Consider the following 19,630-nt stretch of genomic DNA (forward strand, 5'->3'; position numbering starts at 1 on the left):
TTCACTGCTTCCCACGCCCATAATCCCTCCCACCTCTGTGCACTGAAGCTGGCGCCGAGAGGTGGAATGTACTATGGGAGTGGGGAGTACTGAATATTCATTTCTCTTTAATAGCGAGCACAGTGTTAGCCGCAGCCGCCTGCTTCCTGTAGCGGCTGGGCGATCATGTGTGCCCGCTATTAAAGAGAATGAATATTCACTGCTCTCCATGCCCATGGGAGTGGAGAGCAGTGAATAATCATTCTCTTTAGTAGCGGGCACATGTGATCGCCTAGTAGCTGCAGGAAGCCAGTGGCTGTGGCTAACAGTGTGCTTGCTATTAAAGATGGTGAATATTCACTACTTCAACACCCATAGTCACGGGCGTGGGGAGCAGCGAGTATTCAGTCAGCTGATCTCAGCTTGTAAAGCAGCGTATGTCGTCACTGCCTTGCACTGCTTACAAGCATAAATCAGCTGCTGGCATCAGAACAGGATGAAGCACAGGGTAGGTAAGTAGAATGTGTTTTTTTTTGTTTTTGTTATGTTCATGTTTTTCTGATGCGGACCAAGCATACCAGGATGGGGATGAGGGGGACCACGCATAGCAGGATGGGGGGGGGGCCACGCATACCAGGATGGGGATGAGGGGGACCACCCATACAAAGTTGGGGATGAGAGGGACCACGCATACAAAGTTGGGGATGAGGGGAACCACGCATACCAGGATTGGGATGAGGGGAACCATGCATACCAGGATGGGGATGAGGGGGACTACCCATACCAAATTGGGGATAAGGGGAACCACGCATACCAGGATGGGGATGAGGGAGACCACGCATACCAGGATGGGGATGAGGGGGACCACGCATATCAAGTTGGGGATGAGGGGAACCATGCATACCAGGATTGGGATGAGGAGAACCACGCATACCAGGATGGGGATGAGGGAGACCACACATACCAGGATGGGGATGAGGGGGACGACGCGTACGAGGATGAAGATGACGAGGACCACACGTACGAGGATGGGGATGAGGGGGACCATGCGTACGAGGATGAAGGGGACCACATGTACCAGGATGAGGGGGGACCATGTATATCAGGATAGGGATGAGGGTGCCACGTATACCAAGATGGTGATAATGGGGCCATGTATACCAGGATGGTGATGAGGGGGCCATGTATACCAGGATGGTGATGAGGGGGCCATGTATACCAGGATGGTGATGAGGGGGCCATGTATAACTAGATTGGGGACATATACACTGCTCAAAAAAATAAAGGGAACACAGAATATAGCTCCAAGTAAATCAAACTTATGTGAAATCAAACTGTCCACTTAGGAAGCAACACTGTTTGACAATCAATTACACATGCTGTTGTGCAAATGGAATAAACAACAGATGGATATTATTGGCAATTATCAAGACAAACTCAATAAAGGAGTGGTCCTGCAGGTGGGGACCACAGACCACATCTCAGTACCAATGCTTTCTGGCTTTTGGTCATTTTTGAATGTTGGTTGTGCTTTCACACTCGTGGTAGCATGAGACGGACTTTACAACCCACACAAGTAGCTAGGTGGTGCAGCTAATCCAGGATCACACATCAATGCGAGCTGTGGCAAGAAGGTTTGCTGTGTCTGTCAGCGTAGTGTCCAGAGGCTGGAGGCGCTACTAGGAGACAGGCCAGTACACCAGGAGACATGGAGGGGGCCATAGGAGGGCAACAACCCAGCAGCAGGACCGCTACCTCAGCCTTTGTGAAAGGAGGTACAGGAGGAGCACTGCCAGAGCCCTGCAAAATGAGCTCCAGCAGGCCACAAATGTGCATGTGTCTGCACAAACGGTTAGAAACCGACTCCATGAGGATGGTCTGAGTGCCCGACGTCCACAGATGGGGGTTGTGCTCACAGCCCAACACCATGCAGGACGCTTGGCCTTTGCCACAGAAAACCAGGATTGGCAAAGTCGCCACTGGTGCCCTGTGCTCTTCCCAGATAAAAGCAGGATCACACTGAGCACATGTCACAGATGAGACAGAGTCTGGAGACGCTGTGGAGAGCGATCTGCTGCCTGCAATATCCTTCAGCATGACCGGTTTGGCAGTGGGTCAGTAATAGTGTGGGGTGGCATTTCTTTGGAGGGCTGCACAGCCATCCATGTGCTCGCCAGAGGTAGCTTGACTGTCTTTAGGTACCTAAATGAGATCCTCAGACCCCTTGTGAGACCATATGCTGGTGCGGTTGGCCCTGGGTTCCTCCTAATGCAGGACAATACCAGACCTCTTGTGGCTGGAGTGTGTCAGCAATTCCTGCAAAATGAAGGCATTGAAGCTATGGACTGGCCCGCCCGTTCCCCAGACCTGAATCAGATAGAACACATCTGGGACATCATGTCTCGCATCATCCACCAACGTCACGTTGCACCACAGACTGTCGAGGAGTTGGTGGATGCCTTAGTCCAGGTCTGGGAGGAGATCCCTCAGGACACCATCTGCCGCCTCATCAGGAGCATGCCCAGGCGCTGAAGGGAGGTCATAAAGGCACGTGGAGGCCACACACACACACACACACACACACACACACCAGAACATCATTTCCTTGTCTTGAGGCATTTCCACTGAAGATGGACCAACCTGTAATTTGATTTTCCACTTTGATTTTGAGCATCATTCCAAATCCAGACCTCCGTGGGATATTAATTTTGATTTACATTGATCATTTTTGTTTTATTGTTCTCAACACATTCCACTATGTAATGAATAAAGATTTGCAACTGAAATATTTCCTTCAGTGATATCTAGGATGTGGGATTTTAGTGTTCCCTTCATTTTTTTGAGAAGTGTATATACCAGAATGAGGGATATTAGTACAGAATTGAGGGACATTACCCATGTAGCAGTGTCAGCAGCAGATCCCCTCCATCTCATAACAGTGTATCATGACCACATTTTTTGCATCAATTTTTTTCTATTTTCCTCCTCTGAAACCTAGGTGTGTCTTACAGTCCAAAAAATATGGTAAGTGGAATCTTCAAGAAAATTAGCACATGTACCTGCTACACCAGCCCATTGTCCAAAGGCCACAACTCGCATTCCCCTATGATCCATCATTTTTTCATAATCAATTAGTCTAATTTCCTTTGGAAGAAAAAAAAAATTAATGCATCATGATCGTGCATTTAAAATGAACACAAAATTAGCATACAAAAAAAACAAAATAATTCAATACAAAAACGCAAATGTTTTAGTTTATTTTGAAAACCTTACTTAGCAATTATGATATTGCTTAAAGAGGACCCATCAAATCTCTTGATCTTTTGTAAATCGATGTATACTTCATAACATACCAATTTTGCAGCATCTTTTCTTATATACTCCGATTGTACAGCTCCTTTATTTATCCCTCATAGTGGGTGTTACCAGTGTCCCCTACACAGTAACCAATCACTGCTGACAATGCTAGACTGTATGGTCACACCCTTTTAACAAAGCAAACAATACCCCATTGGCAAATAATTAAAAAAAAAGGTGTTTCAGCATTGAAATCTAAGAAATAGGTGCAATTGGTGACACAGACATGTCAGCCCATTTGTGACCCATATATCCAAGTTATTTAAATATGTGAACTTTCAAGGTCTGTTTTGGGCAAACAAAGTATGTAGCGCAATAGTCATATAAACAACCTTTAAAACCGTTATTCTCATGTTGTTACGCAACATAGACAGACATATAGACAGGTAGACAGTAGGAAAATATGCACGTCTGCAACATACTTGCTTTTTCTATCTTCTTCCATTCTCCAGTTATGTCCTCTTCTGAGTATTGTTTGCCACTCATTGCCAAGGGGACTGGCCACCTCTCCTGTTTACACGAAGGCTAGTTGGAAACTGGAGTATGTGCGCTAGTTTCTGAACACAGCTACCACTCTCCAGTCCAGTTCCTCAAGGATATGGCTCCTGTGCATGCACCGTAGCTCCAGGAGCAGTTCTACACTTCTGCTAAACCATAGAAACCAAGAAGAGACCTGCCCACAGGCATACCCTGAAGCACAAACATGTTCCTCACCATAGAGAGACTGCTTGTGCTTCGGTGCGGCCTGTGGTGAGGTCTTTCCTTGGTTTCTCTGGCTTAGAGCAGGAAGATAAGACTCTGCATAAAGTCCCACCTCCGAGCACGGGCATATCATTAACTGAAAACTTATAACACTGATTACACAAGAACCACAAGACAGATTTCTTCACCCCAGGTATCATTTTAATCTGTTTAACACTGCCAATCTGACAGTGTCTGTAGGTTACTGAGCAAAATCCTGCGGACAGGTTTTTGTTTTTTAAAGAAACAGAGACAGTGCCTTGTGGCCAAACAGTGAATCCGGGATTAAATACGCAGTGGAAAAGGATCACACGAACAAGATATCTAACGGAACCTGTGGATGTGTAAGTTGACCCATTGCTCATTTATACCCAGTTTTAGAACGATATTAGGTAAATGGTACGTCTTCAATTCTTCCAGTGACGAGTACAGACATTACGTTAATAATTACCTGTTTCAGAATTTCATCCAACAATGACATATTTGCCTCTTGAGCCTTTATAGTATGAGAAAAGAAAGCATAGGTCTTTTTGGGAAGGAGTTTTTCCTCTGGTGGCCTCTTCACTCCTACAATAAGGGACGCATCGGAAATGTCTTCCTGCAGAATTCCACCAGCTTTGATATAATCCTTAAAAACAAAAACTTACTATTATAAAGGGGTTAGGCATTAGCACAAAGCATGTTTATATAGGTAAGTAGTTTGGTACCTTACTCCCTCAGTGATTTAGTGTTACCAAAATCTTACAACGGATAATGCTTAACTCCTCAGATCAATAAACAGTATTAATTCATGGATGTTAAGCTACTTTCACACTTGCGTCGGTACGGGTCCGTCACTAAGCGTCGGCGCGACGTACCGATGCACGTTGTGAAAATTTGGCAGCGGATACGTTGAAAAACTGCATCCGCTGCCCATTGTAAAGTCCCGGGGAGGAGGGGGCAGAGTTCCGGGCCACGCATGCGCAGTAGGAAATGTCGGATCCGACGTACGAAAAAAACATTACATTGAACTTTTTTTTCGTGCCGACGGTCCGCCAAAACATGACGCATCCAGTGGACGACGGACACGACGGACGGCCATCCGTCACTAATACAAGTCTACGGGAAAATGCAGGATCCTGCAAAAATTTTTGTGACGGAAGCTGAAAAACGCAAGTGTGAAAGTAGCCTTAATTATCTGGACAGGTATACCCAATACATCAATACGGTACCTATAAGTAAAGGAGGTGTGTGGAATGGAACACTAATATTTTAGTTCTACATTGGAAACTTAAAATGTACAAGTAGCTTTAATGTAGTTTTCACATGAGACACTTTAGTCATTTACACTGGATCAGGCAGCAGCTGTCAGGTTCCCTTAAATTGGTGGTTTACATTTTTACACATTTTTTTCTTTTTTACTGTAGAAATAGAACACTCAATAGTCTGATCACTAGTCTAATGCACCGCAATACTCACATACTGCACATCATTACACCTATCAATGCTACACAGTTCACCATACCTAGTATACTTGGAGGTCATTGTTTGGCCACCTTTTGCCATGACAACCACTGGCACCATGTGATTGTGGTGCGAAGGGTGCAAAAGGAGTGTTAAAGAGGGAGCACCCTGCCTCTTCCAACCAACTAGATGGTGCAGTCGCTATTGACCGCAGCATCTCGAGCGTTGAACAGGTAGGATCACTACAAGCAGGGACACAGGCTCTTGCTGCAGAAACGCTGTGACCGCACAGGACATGATCACCATGACGTATTGATAAATGCAACTGAGGGAACACCTTCCCAAATATGATGTACAGTACATCCAATATTGGGAAGGGGTTTTAATTTATGAATCGAACAAGTGATAATCAAGGTTCTCTCTTCTGCAGGCTCTCTTTTTATTTGTCAGCTTTTCCTGAACTCAGCTCTGTATAAGGTGGAGACTAGCTGCTATCATGTCTCCTGCACAATTGCACACAAAGAGGAGATCCGGCTCCCTTATCTTCATCTCTCTCATAGCAGCATGAAAGACGTTTTACAGCAGTAGTGAGCAGGGCAGCTGTGAATCCAGCAATGGGGTGAGATAGAACATTCACTAAAAGCAGCATGCATTTTAGGCTGTATGTGTCATGTTATTAAACAGACTGCTCGCTGTCTATAAAGAATGTAAATACAGAGCCTGATGTGGGCGGGGTTAGCTTTCTCAGCTCTGCTGCATTCAACATCTAAGAACTCTGATTGTATTACACCTACTGCACCCAGTAAAGTGAAAAGTGAATCATCCCTGGATTCAGGGTCTCTTTACCTACATTACACTGCTCTCAGATGAATTAGAACAAACCTGCTGGCAGATTCCCTTTAAGAGGAGAAAAAAAAAACAGAAATGTTAAAATTTCTACCCCAGTCACAGGGTCTCAAATTTCCTGTTCTCTACAGAAGACTGCTCAGCAATATCATTGGCATGACTGACAAGATTGCTTAACTCTTCAAGATATAGTGCTATGAACCCCCCTCCCCCCCCAAAAAAAATAAAAAATTATATATATATATATATATATATATATATATATATATATATATATATATATATATATATATATATATATATATATATATATATATATATATATATATATATATATCCTGAATACATATTGTCTTTAAGAATATTCAAAGTTTTACTTCTTTTCAAGTGGGGTGAACTGGGTATAGAGGAAAGAATGGTCCGTCTCCCTCTTTTCATGCTTTCAAGGCGTTGCAGTGAAAGAAAAGAATATGACAAGTCTTTCTATTAGTTTTGCACTAATAAGAGAGAGACAGTATCTTTCTGGTAACACAAGATGTCCTTGAATCCCTGGAACAAAGCACTTTCATTCTGAATGTTACATGTATTGAACAACACTGGCCAGTAAAAGCAATAATGCTCAGATAGCTGACCCCAATACAAGTGCAGCTGAAGAAATACTGTTACAAACTAATGACTCTGTAATTGTTAAACGTCCTTTAAAAAAAAAGTCCAACACTTTTTTTAACGATTTAAAGTAAAACGCATCCATATGAATCAATGGTTCCACTAAAAAAATTCATTACTTGCCTTTATGTAGCATCTGCTTTCATTACAATGAATATGCCGGTAATCCTTTATGTTCAAAAACCACTCAAAATAAGTGTGTTCAGGTACTAGAACTAGGACATTTAAGCAATTTTGTTATGAGCAGCTATCCCCTTGCTAATAAAGAAAACCTCAACTTGGCAGTTATAACATTACATTCTACTCAATACGTAGGATGTATCTCCTATTAACACAATACACAAGCAAGAAGAAGTCATCAATAATGCCTATACCTTACATATGTATGTAGAAACCCAACATCATCTTTATTCAACAGGCCTCAAATTACCCCCCAAAATGGTGAAGCCACAGCTTCCTCGCTACATTTATTACTTTCTTAAGGAGTGGGCTGAAGGATGGATTATCACAATGATACAGATCATTTGTCTTGGCGGCTGGGTAGGTTAACAAAATACTCATAAAAGTGCTACGTAAAAGAAAAAGTAGTTTCACATGTGAATAGAATCCAACACATATTCTACTTTTGGCAAGAACTTTTTGGCATATCGTCATTTCAGGGCCATGTGAATGTGCCTCACTGATGGGGTGATAGGTGAGGTTTCTCCCGGTGTCTAACCACTGAGATGCCACAGCCACTACCTACAGCGGTATCTAAGCGGTTAAACAGCCAGGTGATCACATTCAATGAAATACACAATTTTGTGGGAAAAAGTAAACCCAGATGTACCTTTTTTTCCACTGTAATCCTGTGTGAGATGATAATAATGTGAGAACAGCTGAGAAGTGATATTTACAGAACAGAAGTATCAACCTCATGTAAACTTCCAAAAGTCAGGAAATTAATTTATTCTGTTAAATAGCAAGAGAATATATTGCTTCATAACAGCATATGTAGAAAGGTAGTCACCGACCACTGTCCGTATGCTGCAGGACTGCTCCCTTCACGCAATCCACGAGCTGACCCTAGCCCTAATATATGTCACTGCTATTTTGTGTCCGCTGCCCGAAACATGTCATCACAAGTTTTCCCGACAGAGAGCTAGAACTAGAACACATGCGTCGTTTTGGGAATTCATGCCTTTTCTTCATGCTGAGGTCACTATTGTGAACTAGGTCTACCTTCTCAGTTGACTGCAATACATTGTATAAAACAGAAAAAAAAACTAATATCTGATATGAAAAAGGGACCCAAAGCCAAAAACACACAAAGAAAAAAAACCCAAAAAAAACAAACTTTCAAATCTATTCTATAATCCCTTAAAATTATTCTTCTACAAGAAACCAAGACACACCAATATTCAAAATGGCTAAAAAAAAGCGAAAACTAGTTAATAGTGTAGATGTGCTAAAATCAATGGGCCATACCAGAGATGACGGGGATTCCCAAAAAATGTCCTGGGCCAGAAAATACGATGGCACAATCCACACACCAGCAACATGGTGCGTCCCCGTGCGGTCGGCAGGCACGTCACAACGCCGCATGCGGATGCATCGGCATACAGCGCATGTCCCTGCGTACCCAATGTTAAAGATAGGTACGCAGGACGCATGCGCATCTATGCGGATATGAAGGGAAGTACACAGCCCTATGCAGAGCACCCAAATGCAAGTGTGAACTTAGCCTAACATTGGGCAAAAGGTTCACAAAAAACCTTGTGGTAAGTATGTTTCTAGGTGCTAGATTGAGAGAATAATGCTCGATATAGTACTGGGACTGCAAGTCTGAACCATATGGACAGAGGATTGGGACTATCTTGTACTCTATGGAAATACAAACTCATCAATTGAAGTCTGAGAGAAGCCATTGTGTGAGAGCTTGGAACAAGGAGACTACAGACTGGAGCCGCTCATGTTAGAGGTCACTGATTGTGTATTAAGTCCATTGTGAACCTCAATAGAGAGCGTAAAAACATGTAGGTGCAACAGTATAAAGACATGAGAAAACAAAGAATATCAACAAGTAGTTTTAAAAAGTATGTTTATCATAAAGAACTTGACCCAACCGACAGGTCATTTTCTCACAATACAATTAATTAGAAATCTAGCCGTGTGTGTACAACTCTAACAAAGACCTTTGTACCTCCGATAAGTCCGTCACAATTGGGGCCAGCGATCGTCTACTCCTTACATTGGCAGGATCAGTCAGATAATAAAAGTGCCCAGCACCTTTTCATACATTGCTAAGGAGAGTGTGCTTCCCCATAATGCCTGGCAGCTATCATATATTATGGTCTAGAGCAGTCAATCAAGTGGTCCTGGAAAAGATATGGGCAGGGAAAGTGGTGGCCATGATAGGTTTTTACAGCATAGTGACAGATGGTCAGAGCGCACAGCTTATAATTATATATATATATATATATATATATATGTATATATATGTATGTATGTATGTATGTATGTATGTATGTATGTATGTATGTATATATATATATATATATATATATATATATAGACAGGTGTATATGGTATACTACTGCAGTGCTCATGAACGTAGATTATGCAAGCTGAAGTGTTAGGCCATGTTCACACTATCAATATTTGTTCAGTATTTTACATTAGGATTTGTAAGCCAAAATACTGACCAAATACTGAACGTGGCCAAAATGAATTAGGCTATTATTGTTATTTTTCGTTTTTGTTTGCACTTTTTACATGCAGTTTTATTTAGTCTTTCACACTACGTTTTTTGCCTCTTGTTGGCATGTCATGATTTACATAAGGCCGGTTTCTCTCATCTTGATATTTCCAGTACTGGAAAAAAAACAGTACCAGAGATGACAAGAGTCCATGTGTGTAATACATGCGGCAAACGTGTGGCAACATCAGTACCACACGGACGGGGCCAGGGAAGAAGTATTACAGTAAGCGCTGCTCCCAGGCGCCGGGTGCTTAAGACAGCTCTCAAAATTCTCCACTGCTCTGCCGGCGATCAGCGGGAGCAGGGGAGAATGATGAGCTACATTCAAGTGATCGCATCGACAGCAGGCGGTGGCTCATGGGAATATTACTCCCATCAGCCTACGCCTGCTGCAGCTAATAACAGTGACAGCAAGCGTATACATTTTACCACAACTCCTTTATATGTATCAACGTAGTGATGTAACTTTTCAGTGTTGCTTTTTTTGTCAAGGGAGAAGGCATTAAGAATTTAAATGAAAAAAAATCTAACATTTTGCATGACAGTTTCACTAGTTCAATTTGGCAACCACTATGTAGTCGCTTATGGAAGGGGTATACCTAAATCCTGACATGCTGTTACAATTTCCTTTTTAAAAGGAAATAAGCTACTTAACCAAAAACCTGAAAATAAATTACTACACTACATCAAGAAATTTAACCCCTTTCTGCCATTAGACGTACTATTGCGTCCATGTGGGGTGGGCTTTACTTCCCAAGGACGCAATAGTACGTCATATGCGATCGGCAGCGCTCACGGGGGGAGCGCCGCCGATCGCGGCCGGGTGTCAGCTGTTTATCGCAGCTGACATCCGGCACTATGTGCCAGGAGCGGTCACGGACCGCCCCCGGCACATTAACCCCCGGCACACCGCGATCAAAGATGATCGCGATGTGCCGGCGGTACAGGGAAGCACCGCGCAGGGAGGGGGCTCCCTGCGGGCTTCCCTGAGCCCCCCGCAGCAACGCGATGTGATCGCGTTGCTGCGAGGGTCTCACCTCCCTCCCTGCTCCCTCCAGCCCCGGATCCAAGATGGCCGCGGATCCGGGTCCTGCAGGGAGGGAGGTGACTTCACAGAGCCTGCTTAGAGCAGGCACTGTGAAGCAGCCTGCACTCCTATCAGATCAGTGATCTGACAGAGTGCTGTGCAAACTGTCAGATCACTGATCTGTGATGTCCCCCCCTGGGACAAAGTAAAAAAGTAAAAAAAAAAATTTCAAATGTGTAAAAAAAAAAATAAAAAAAAATATTCCAAAATAATGAAAAAAAAAATAAAAATATTATTCCCATAAATACATTTCTTTAAATAAAAAAAACAAAACAATAAAAGTACACATATTTAGTATCGCCGCGTCCGTAACGGCCCGACCTATAAAACTGGCCCACTAGTTAACCCCTTCAGTAAACACCGTAAGAAAAAAAAAAAAAAAACGAGGCAAAAAACAACGCTTGATAATCATACCGCCGAACAAAAAGTGGAATAACACGCGATCAAAAAGACAGATATAACTAACCATGGTACCGCTGAAAACGTCATCTTGTCCCGCAAAAAACGAGCCGCCATACAGCATCATCAGCAAAAAAATAAAAAAGTTATAGTCCTGAGAATAAAGCGATGCAAAAATAATTATTTTTTCTATAAAATAGTTTTTATCGTATAAAAGCGCCAAAACATAAAAAAATGATATAAATGAGGTGTCGCTGTAATCGTACTGACCCGAAGAATAAAACTGCTTCATCAATTTTACCAAACGCGGAACGGTATAAACGCCTCCCCCAAAAGAAATTCATGAATAGCTGGTTTTTGGTCATTCTGCCTCACAAAAATCGGAATAAAAAGCGATCAAAAAATGTCACGTGCCCGAAAATGTTACCAATAAAAACATCAACTCGTCCCGCAAAAACCAAGACCTCACATGACTCTGTGGACCAGAATATAGAAAAATTATAGCTCTCAAAATGTGGTAACGCAAAAAATATTTTTTGCAATAAAAAGCGTCTTTCAGTGTGTGACGGCTGCCAATCATAAAAATCCGCTAAAAAACCCGCTATAAAAGTAAATCAAACCCCCCTTCATCACCCCCTTAGTTAGGGAAAAATTAAAAAAATGTATTTATTTCCATTTTCCCATTAGGGCTAGGGTTAGAGTTAGGGCTAGGGTTAGGGCTAGGGTTAGGGCTAGGGTTAGGGCTAGGGTTAGGGTTAGGGTTAGGGCTAGGGTTAGGGTTAGGGCTAGGGTTAGGGCTAGGGTTAGGGCTAAGGTTAGGGCTAGGGTTAGGGCTAGGGTTAGGGCTAGGGTTAGGGCTAGGGTTAGGGTTAGGGCTAGGGTTAGGGCTAGGGTTAGGGCTAGGGCTACAGTTTGGGTTGGGGCTAAAGTTACAGTTAGGGTTTAGATTACATTTACGGTTGGGAATAGGGTTGGGATTAGGGTTAGGGGTGTGTCAGGGTTAGAGGTGTGGTTAGGGTTACTGTTGGGATTAGGGTTAGGGATGTGTTTGGATTAGGGTTTCAGTTATAATTGGGGGGTTTCCACTGTTTAGGCACATCAGGGGCTCTCCAAACGCGACATGGCGTCCGATCTCAATTCCAGCCAATTCTGCGTTGAAAAAGTAAAACAGTGCTTCTTCCCTTCCGAGCTCTCCCGTGTGCCCAAGCAGGGGTTTACCCCAACATATGGGGTATCAGCGTACTCAGGACAAATAGGATAACAACTTTTGGGGTCCAATTTCTCCTGCTACCCTTGGGAAAATACAAAACTCGGGGCTAAAACATATTTTTTGTGGGAAAAAATAAGATTTTTTATTTTCACGGCTCTGCGTTATAAACTGTAGTGAAACACTTGGGGGTTCAAAGTTCTCACAACACATCTAGATTAGTTCCCTGGGGGGTCTAGTTTCCAATATGGGGTCACTTGTGGGGGGTTTCTACTGTTTAGGTACATTAGGGGTTCTGCAAACGCAATGTGACGTCTGCAGACCATTCCATCTAAGTCTGCATTCCAAATGGCGCTCCTTCCCTTCCGAGCTCTGCCATGCGCTCAAACGTTGGTTTCCCCCAACATACGGGGTATCAGCGTACTCAGGACAAATTGGACAACAACTTTTGGGGTCGAATTTCTCCTCTTACCCTCGGGAAAATACAAAACTGGGGGCTAAAAAATAATTTTGGGGGGAAAGATTTTTTTTTTTAATTTTCACGGCTCTGCGTTACAAACTGTAGTGAAACACTTGGGGGTTCAAAGCTATCACAACACATCTAGATGAGTTCCTTAGGAGGTCTAGTTTCCAAAATGGTGTCACTTGTGGGAGGTTTCTACTGTTTAGGTACATTAGGGGCTCTGCAAATGCAATGTGACACCTGCAGACCATTCCATCTAAGTCCTCATTCCAAATGGAGCTCCTTCCCTTCCGAGCCCTCCCATGCGCCCAAACAGTGGTTCCCCCCCACATATGGGGTATCAGCGCACTCAGGACAAATTGGACAACAAATTGTGGGGTCGAATTTCTCCTTTTACCCTCGGAAAAATACAAAACTGGGGGCTAAAAAATAATTTTTGTGGGAAAAAATTTTTGTTTTATTTTTACGGCTCTCCATTATAAACTTCTGTGAAGCCCTTGGTGGGTCAAAGCGCTCAGCACACATCTAGATAAGTTCCTTAGGGGGTCTACTTTCCAAAATGGTGTCATTTGTGGGGGGTTTCAATGTTTAGGCACATCAGTGGCTCTTCAAACGCAACATGGCGTCCCATCTCAATTCCTGTCAATTTTGCTTTGAAAAGTCAAACGGCGCTCCTTCCCTTCCGAGCTCTCCCATCCACCCAAACAGTGGTTTACCCCCACATATGGGGTATCCGCGTACTCAGGACAAATTGTACAACAACTTTTGGGGTCCAATTTCTTCTCTTACCCTTGGGAAAATAAAAAATTGGGGGCAAAAAGATAATTTTTGTGAAAAAATATGATTTTTTATTTTTACGGTTCTACATTATAAACTTCTGTGAAGCACTTGGTGGGTCAAAGTGCTCACCACACCTTTAGATAAGTTCCTTAGGGGGTCTACTTTCCAAAATGGTGTCACTTGTGGGGGGTTTCAATGTTTAGGCACATCAGTGGCTCTTCAAACGCAACATGACGTCCCATCTCAATTCCTGTCAATTTTGCATTGAAAAGTCAAACGGCGCTCCTTCCCTTCCGAGCTCTCCCATCCGCCCAAACAGTGGTTTACCCCCACATATGGGCTATCAGCGTACTCAGGACAAATTGTACAACAACTTTTGGGGTCCAATTTCTTCTCTTACCCTTGGGAAAATAAAAAATTGGGGGCGAAAAGATAATTTTTGTGAAAAAATATGTTTTTTTATTTTTACGGTTCTACATTATAAACTTCTGTGAAGCACTTGTTGGGTCAAAGTGCTCACCACACCTCTAGATAAGTTCCTTAGGGGGTCTACTTTCCAAAATGGTGTCACTTGTGGGGGGTTTCAATGTTTAGCCACATCAGGGGCTCTCCAAACGAAACATGGCGTCCCATCTCAATTCCAGTCAATTTTGCATTGAAAAGTCAAATGGCACTCCTTCGCTTCCGAGCTCTGCCATGCGCCCAAACAGTGGTTTACCCCCACATGTGGGGTATTGGCATACTCAGGACAAATTGTACAACAATGTTTGGGGTCCATTTTCTCCTGTTACCCTTGGTAAAATAAAACAAATTGGAGCTGAACTACATTTTTTGTGAAAAAAAGTTAAATGTTCATTTTTATTTAAACATTCAAAAAATTCCTGTGAAGCACCAGAAGGGTTAATAAACTTCTTGAATATGGTTTTGAGCACCTTGAGGGGTGTAGTTTTTAGAATGGTGTCACACTTGGGTATTTTCTATCATATAGACCCCTCAAAATGACTTCAAATGAGATGTGGTCCCTAAAATAAAATGGTGTTGTAGAAATGAGAAATTGCTGGTCAACTTTTAACCCTTATAACTCCCTAACAAAAAAAAATTTTGGTTCCAAAATTGTGCTGATGTAAAGTAGACATGTGGGAAATGTTACTTATTAAGTATTTTGTGTGACATATCTCTGTGATTTAATTGCATAAAAATTCAAAGTTGGAAAATTGCGAAATTTTCATAATTTTCGCCAAATTTCCGTTTTTTTCACAAATAAACGCAGGTACTATCAAATAATTTTTACCATTGTCATGAAGTACAATATGTCACGAGAAAACAATGTCAGAATCACCAGGATCCATTGAAGCGTTCCAGAGTTATAACCTCATAAAGGGACAGTGGTCAGAATTGTAAAAATTGGCCCGGTCATTAACGTGCAAACCACCCTTGGGGGTAAAGGGGTTAAAGGGAACCTGTCACCCCCCCAGGTATTTGTAAATAAAAGAGCCATCTTGTGCAGCACTAATGTTGCATTCTGACAAGGTGGCTCTTTTAGCTTGGGTCCCTGGCACTGCTGCAAGAATCGTTTATGAAATGTGTCCCTCATACCTTGAAATAGACCTAGGGGCAGGTCTTACCCCCCTAACACAGACGCACCACAGCCGTCACTCATGGCCTCTGGGCGCCGCCTCCTCTTTCTTCATTAGCGTCCCCGGCACTGCATCAAAAACATCACCAAAAACCTGCACCAAAAACTTAAAAAACTGATTTTTTTTTTATGCTGTTTTTGATGCAGTTTTTGGTGCAGTTTTGATGCAGTTTTTGGAAATAAATAAATAAATAAAGGGAAATGTGCATGATTTGAATGGAAACATGCATGAAAAAACGGATTCGGAGGCCGGATTCATCATTTCACATCTCAGTTTCATACGTTTTTTTTGCAGGATCCGTCGCTATGCGTTTTTTCTCAGGACAGAAAATCTGTTCCACTGTATGTGTATTCCGTCCGCCGGAAACAGCTTTTTTGACAGATCATGCAAAAAAACGGATGAAACGTGTGGCCATCAGGCGCAATCCAGCGCTAATACAACTCTGAGAAAAAAACGGATCCGGCGGAAATTGCATCGGACGATGCCTGCAAACACGCACAGAGCCCCAGCACGCCGCATAGAGCCCGGGCAGCCCACATACAGCCCCGACACACCGCATAGAGCCCGAGCACACCGCATAGAGCCCGGGCAGCCCACATACAGCCCCAGCACACCGCATAGAGCCCGGGCAGCCCACATACAGCCGCGGAACACCACATAGAGCCCGGGCAGCCCACATAGATCCCCGGCAGGCCCGCATAGAGCCCGGGCAGCCCGCATAGAGCCCCGCACAGAGCCCCGGCAGGCCCGCACAGACCCCGCACACACAGACACTCACAGTATCCACCCATGCACTGTCCACACTCTTCCCCCCTCCGGAACAGCATATAGAAGGACAGAAAGGGCTTATTTACATTTCGATATTTGTGTCCCATTGACTTGCATTTGTATCGGGTATCGGTGATATCCGATATTTTTTGGATATCGGCCGATACAATCCGATACTTCTGGGTATCGGAAGGTATCGCTCAACACTAGTGACAAACATGCAAAATAATAGGAAATCAGGAAGGGGGCAAACATTTTTTCGCACAACTGTACAGTGGGTACGGAAAGTATTCAGACCCCCTTTAAATTTTTCACTCTTTGGTGGATTGAAGCCATTTGGTACATTCAAAAAAGTTCATTTGTTTTCTCATTAATGTACACTCTGCACCCCATCTTGACTGAAAAAAAAAGTAGAAATTTTTGCAAATTTAACCCCTTTACCCCCAAGGGTGGTTTGCACCCTTAAAAGCTTCAACGGATCCCAGTGATTCTGACAGTTTTCTCGTGACATATTGTACTTCATGACAGTGGTAACATTTCTTTGATATTACCTGCGTTTATTTGTGAAAAAAACGGAAATTTGGCAAAAATTTTGAAAATTTCGCAATTTTCCAACTTTGAATTTTTATGCAATTCAATCACAGAGATATATCACACAAAGTACTTAATAAGTAACATTTCCCACATGTCTACTTTACATCAGCACAATTTTGGAACCCAAATTTTTTTTTGTTAGGGAGTTATAAGGGTTAAAAGTTGACCAGCAATTTCTCATTTTTACAACACCATTTTTTTTTTTTTTTTTTTTTAGGGACCACATCTCATTTGAAGTCATTTTTAGGGATCTATATGATAGAAAATACCCAAGTGTGACACCATTCTAAAAACTGCACCCCTCAGGGTGCTCAAAACCACATTCAAGAAGTTTATTAACCCTTCAGGTGTTTCACATGAATGTTTGGAATGTTTAAATAAAAATTAACCTTTAACTTTTTTTCACAAAAAATTTACTTCAGCTCCAATTTGTTTTATTTTACCAAGGGTAACAGGAGAAAATGGACCCCAAAAGTTGTTGTACAATTTGTCCTGAGTACAATGATATTCCATATGTGGGGGTAAACCACTGTTTGGGCGCAAGGGAGAGCTCGGAAGGGAAGGAGCGCCATTTGACTTTTCAATGCATAATTGACAGGGATTGAGATGGGACGCCATGTTGCGTTTGGAGAGCCACTGATGTGCCTAAACATTGAAACCCCCCACAAGTGACACCATTTTGGAAAGTAGACCCCCAAAGGAACTCATCTAGATGTGTTGTGAGAGCTTTGAAACCCCAAGTGTTTCACTACAGTTTATAACGCAGAGCCGTAAAGATAAAAAAAAATCTTTTTTTTTTCCACAAGAATTATTTTTTAGCCCCCAGTTTTCTATTTTTCCAAGGGTATCAGTTGAAATTGAACCACAAAAGTTGTTGTCCAATTTGTCCTGAGTATGCGGATACCCAATATGTGGGAGGAAACCACCGTTTGGGCGCATGGCAGAGCTTGGAAGGGAAGGAGCGCCATTTGGAATGCAGACTTAGATGGATTGGTCTGCAGGTGTTACGTTGCATTTGCAGAGCCCCTCATGTAACTAAACAGTAGAAACCCTCCACAAGTGACCCCATATTGGAAACTAGACCCCCAAGGAACTTATCTAGATCTGTTGTGAGAACTTTCAACCCCCAAGTGTTTCACTACAGTTTATAACGCATAGCCGTGAAAATAAAAAAACTTTTTTTTCCCCACAAAAATTATTTTTTAGCCCCCAGTTTAGTATTTTCCCAAGGGTAACAAGAGAAATTGGACTCGAAAAGTTGTTGTCCAATGTGTCCTGAGTACGCCGATACCCCATATGTTGGGGTAAACCCCTGTTTGGGTGCACGGGAGAGCTCGGAAGGGAAGGAGCACCGTTTTACTTTTTCAACGCAGAATTGGCAGGAATTGAGATCGGATGCCATGTCGCATCTGGAGAGCCCCTGATGTGCCTAAACAGTGGAAACCCCCCCCCCCCCAATTATAACAAACCATAATCCATTCATTTTCAAGGGGAACGAGCTGATACTAACAAAACTTTCTTTTCATTACAGGGATCTGGTAACTCAGATCTAGAGGCTCAATTTATACTTAAAGATCTCAATCATCACATCCCCAGTAGATTCAATCCCCCATGGTCCTATCACCCCGTTGAAACATACATTACTATGGTACAGAAGGATATAGCCAATAGTCTTCAACGTATCCAAAGGGGCACCATGCGGGTACAACGTAATTTATCTATTGATGAGCAGGAAGCAATCAAAACATTAAAAGAGAACAAACAAATTGTAATAAAAGCAGCAGACAAAGGGGGTTCAATAGTGGTGTTAAACAAGGAGCATTATGTTTCAATAGTTCAGTCTCTTTTGTCAGATGTGACTACATACGAGAAAATTTATAAAGATCCTACTTTTGAGATAGCTAAAGAAATACGGGAAGTTGTCGACTACTTCACAATGAAGGGTACTATTGATAAAAAATTAAGTGAATTCTTAATTAATCAACATCCTATTACCCCTGTATTTTATGTTCTCCCGAAGGTACATAAAGACCTTTGGAATCCACCTGGTCGGCCCATAGTGGCGTCAACAAATTCTATTTTGTCACCTCTTGCAATTACTTTAGACCGCATTTTGACTCCTTTATTACCATACATCACTTCCTATCTAAAAGATACGATTTTCTGACCAAAATTAAATTCGATTGGTTCTATTTCCCCGGGGTGTATTTTGGTAACTTTAGACGTAAATAGCCTTTATACCTGTATAGCTCATGATCGAGGTACTGAAGCAGTTCAACAATTTTTACTTAAACATACTACCTTTTCCGCGTTACAGGTGGATTTTTGTTTGAGGGTTCTTCATCTCATTTTACATCGGAATTTTTTTCTTTTTTCCGATCAGTTTTATGTACAAAAAACCAGTACGGCTATGGGATCTAACATGGCACCCCCGCATGCCAACATTTTCTTGTCAGTTTTTGAAGATGTGTATATTTACACTAATCCTCTGTTTCAGGCACATTCACTTCTATGGATAAGGTATATAGATGATGTTTTTTTAATTTGCAATGGTCATGAGTCTCTTTTAACACAGTTTTTCAATGAGATCAATTCATGTGTTCCTGGCCTGACTTTCTTTACAGAAGAGTACTGTCCAGATTAATTTCTTGGATACATTAATTAGCCTTTATGAGAATGGGTCTTTGGATATCGACATGTATACCAAACCAACGGACAAGAATAGTCTGTTTTATTCCAGTTGCCACCCCAAACATGTAAAAAAATCTTTGCCTAAATCTCAGTTTAAGAGAGTCGCACGAATTGTATCAGATACGGCTAAACGGTCCATACGCATGAAGGAAATGATGTATAAATTTCAACAACGTGGCTATCCGGATGAGGTTTTATCAAATACCGATATTGATACCACCATTAGAACTGA

At 42.3% G+C, this 19,630-nt stretch overlaps 1 protein-coding gene across 1 annotated transcript in view; it reads right to left on the bottom strand.

Annotated features, from left to right (window-relative positions):
• Positions 1–19,630, bottom strand: part of AASS (aminoadipate-semialdehyde synthase) — a 78,372-nt gene that overhangs the window by 35,239 nt on the left and 23,503 nt on the right. Inside the window, exons 3-4 of the mRNA XM_069764887.1 lie at positions 4,529–4,705; positions 3,039–3,123 (exon numbers count right to left, since the gene is read on the bottom strand). Of these exons, the coding sequence (XP_069620988.1) occupies positions 3,039–3,123; positions 4,529–4,705 (262 nt within the window). The remainder of the gene's footprint in view (positions 1–3,038; positions 3,124–4,528; positions 4,706–19,630) is intronic.

The sequence above is a fragment of the Ranitomeya imitator genome, chromosome 4 (assembly GCF_032444005.1).
Source record: "Ranitomeya imitator isolate aRanImi1 chromosome 4, aRanImi1.pri, whole genome shotgun sequence".
NCBI classification, from domain to species: domain Eukaryota; kingdom Metazoa; phylum Chordata; class Amphibia; order Anura; family Dendrobatidae; genus Ranitomeya; species Ranitomeya imitator.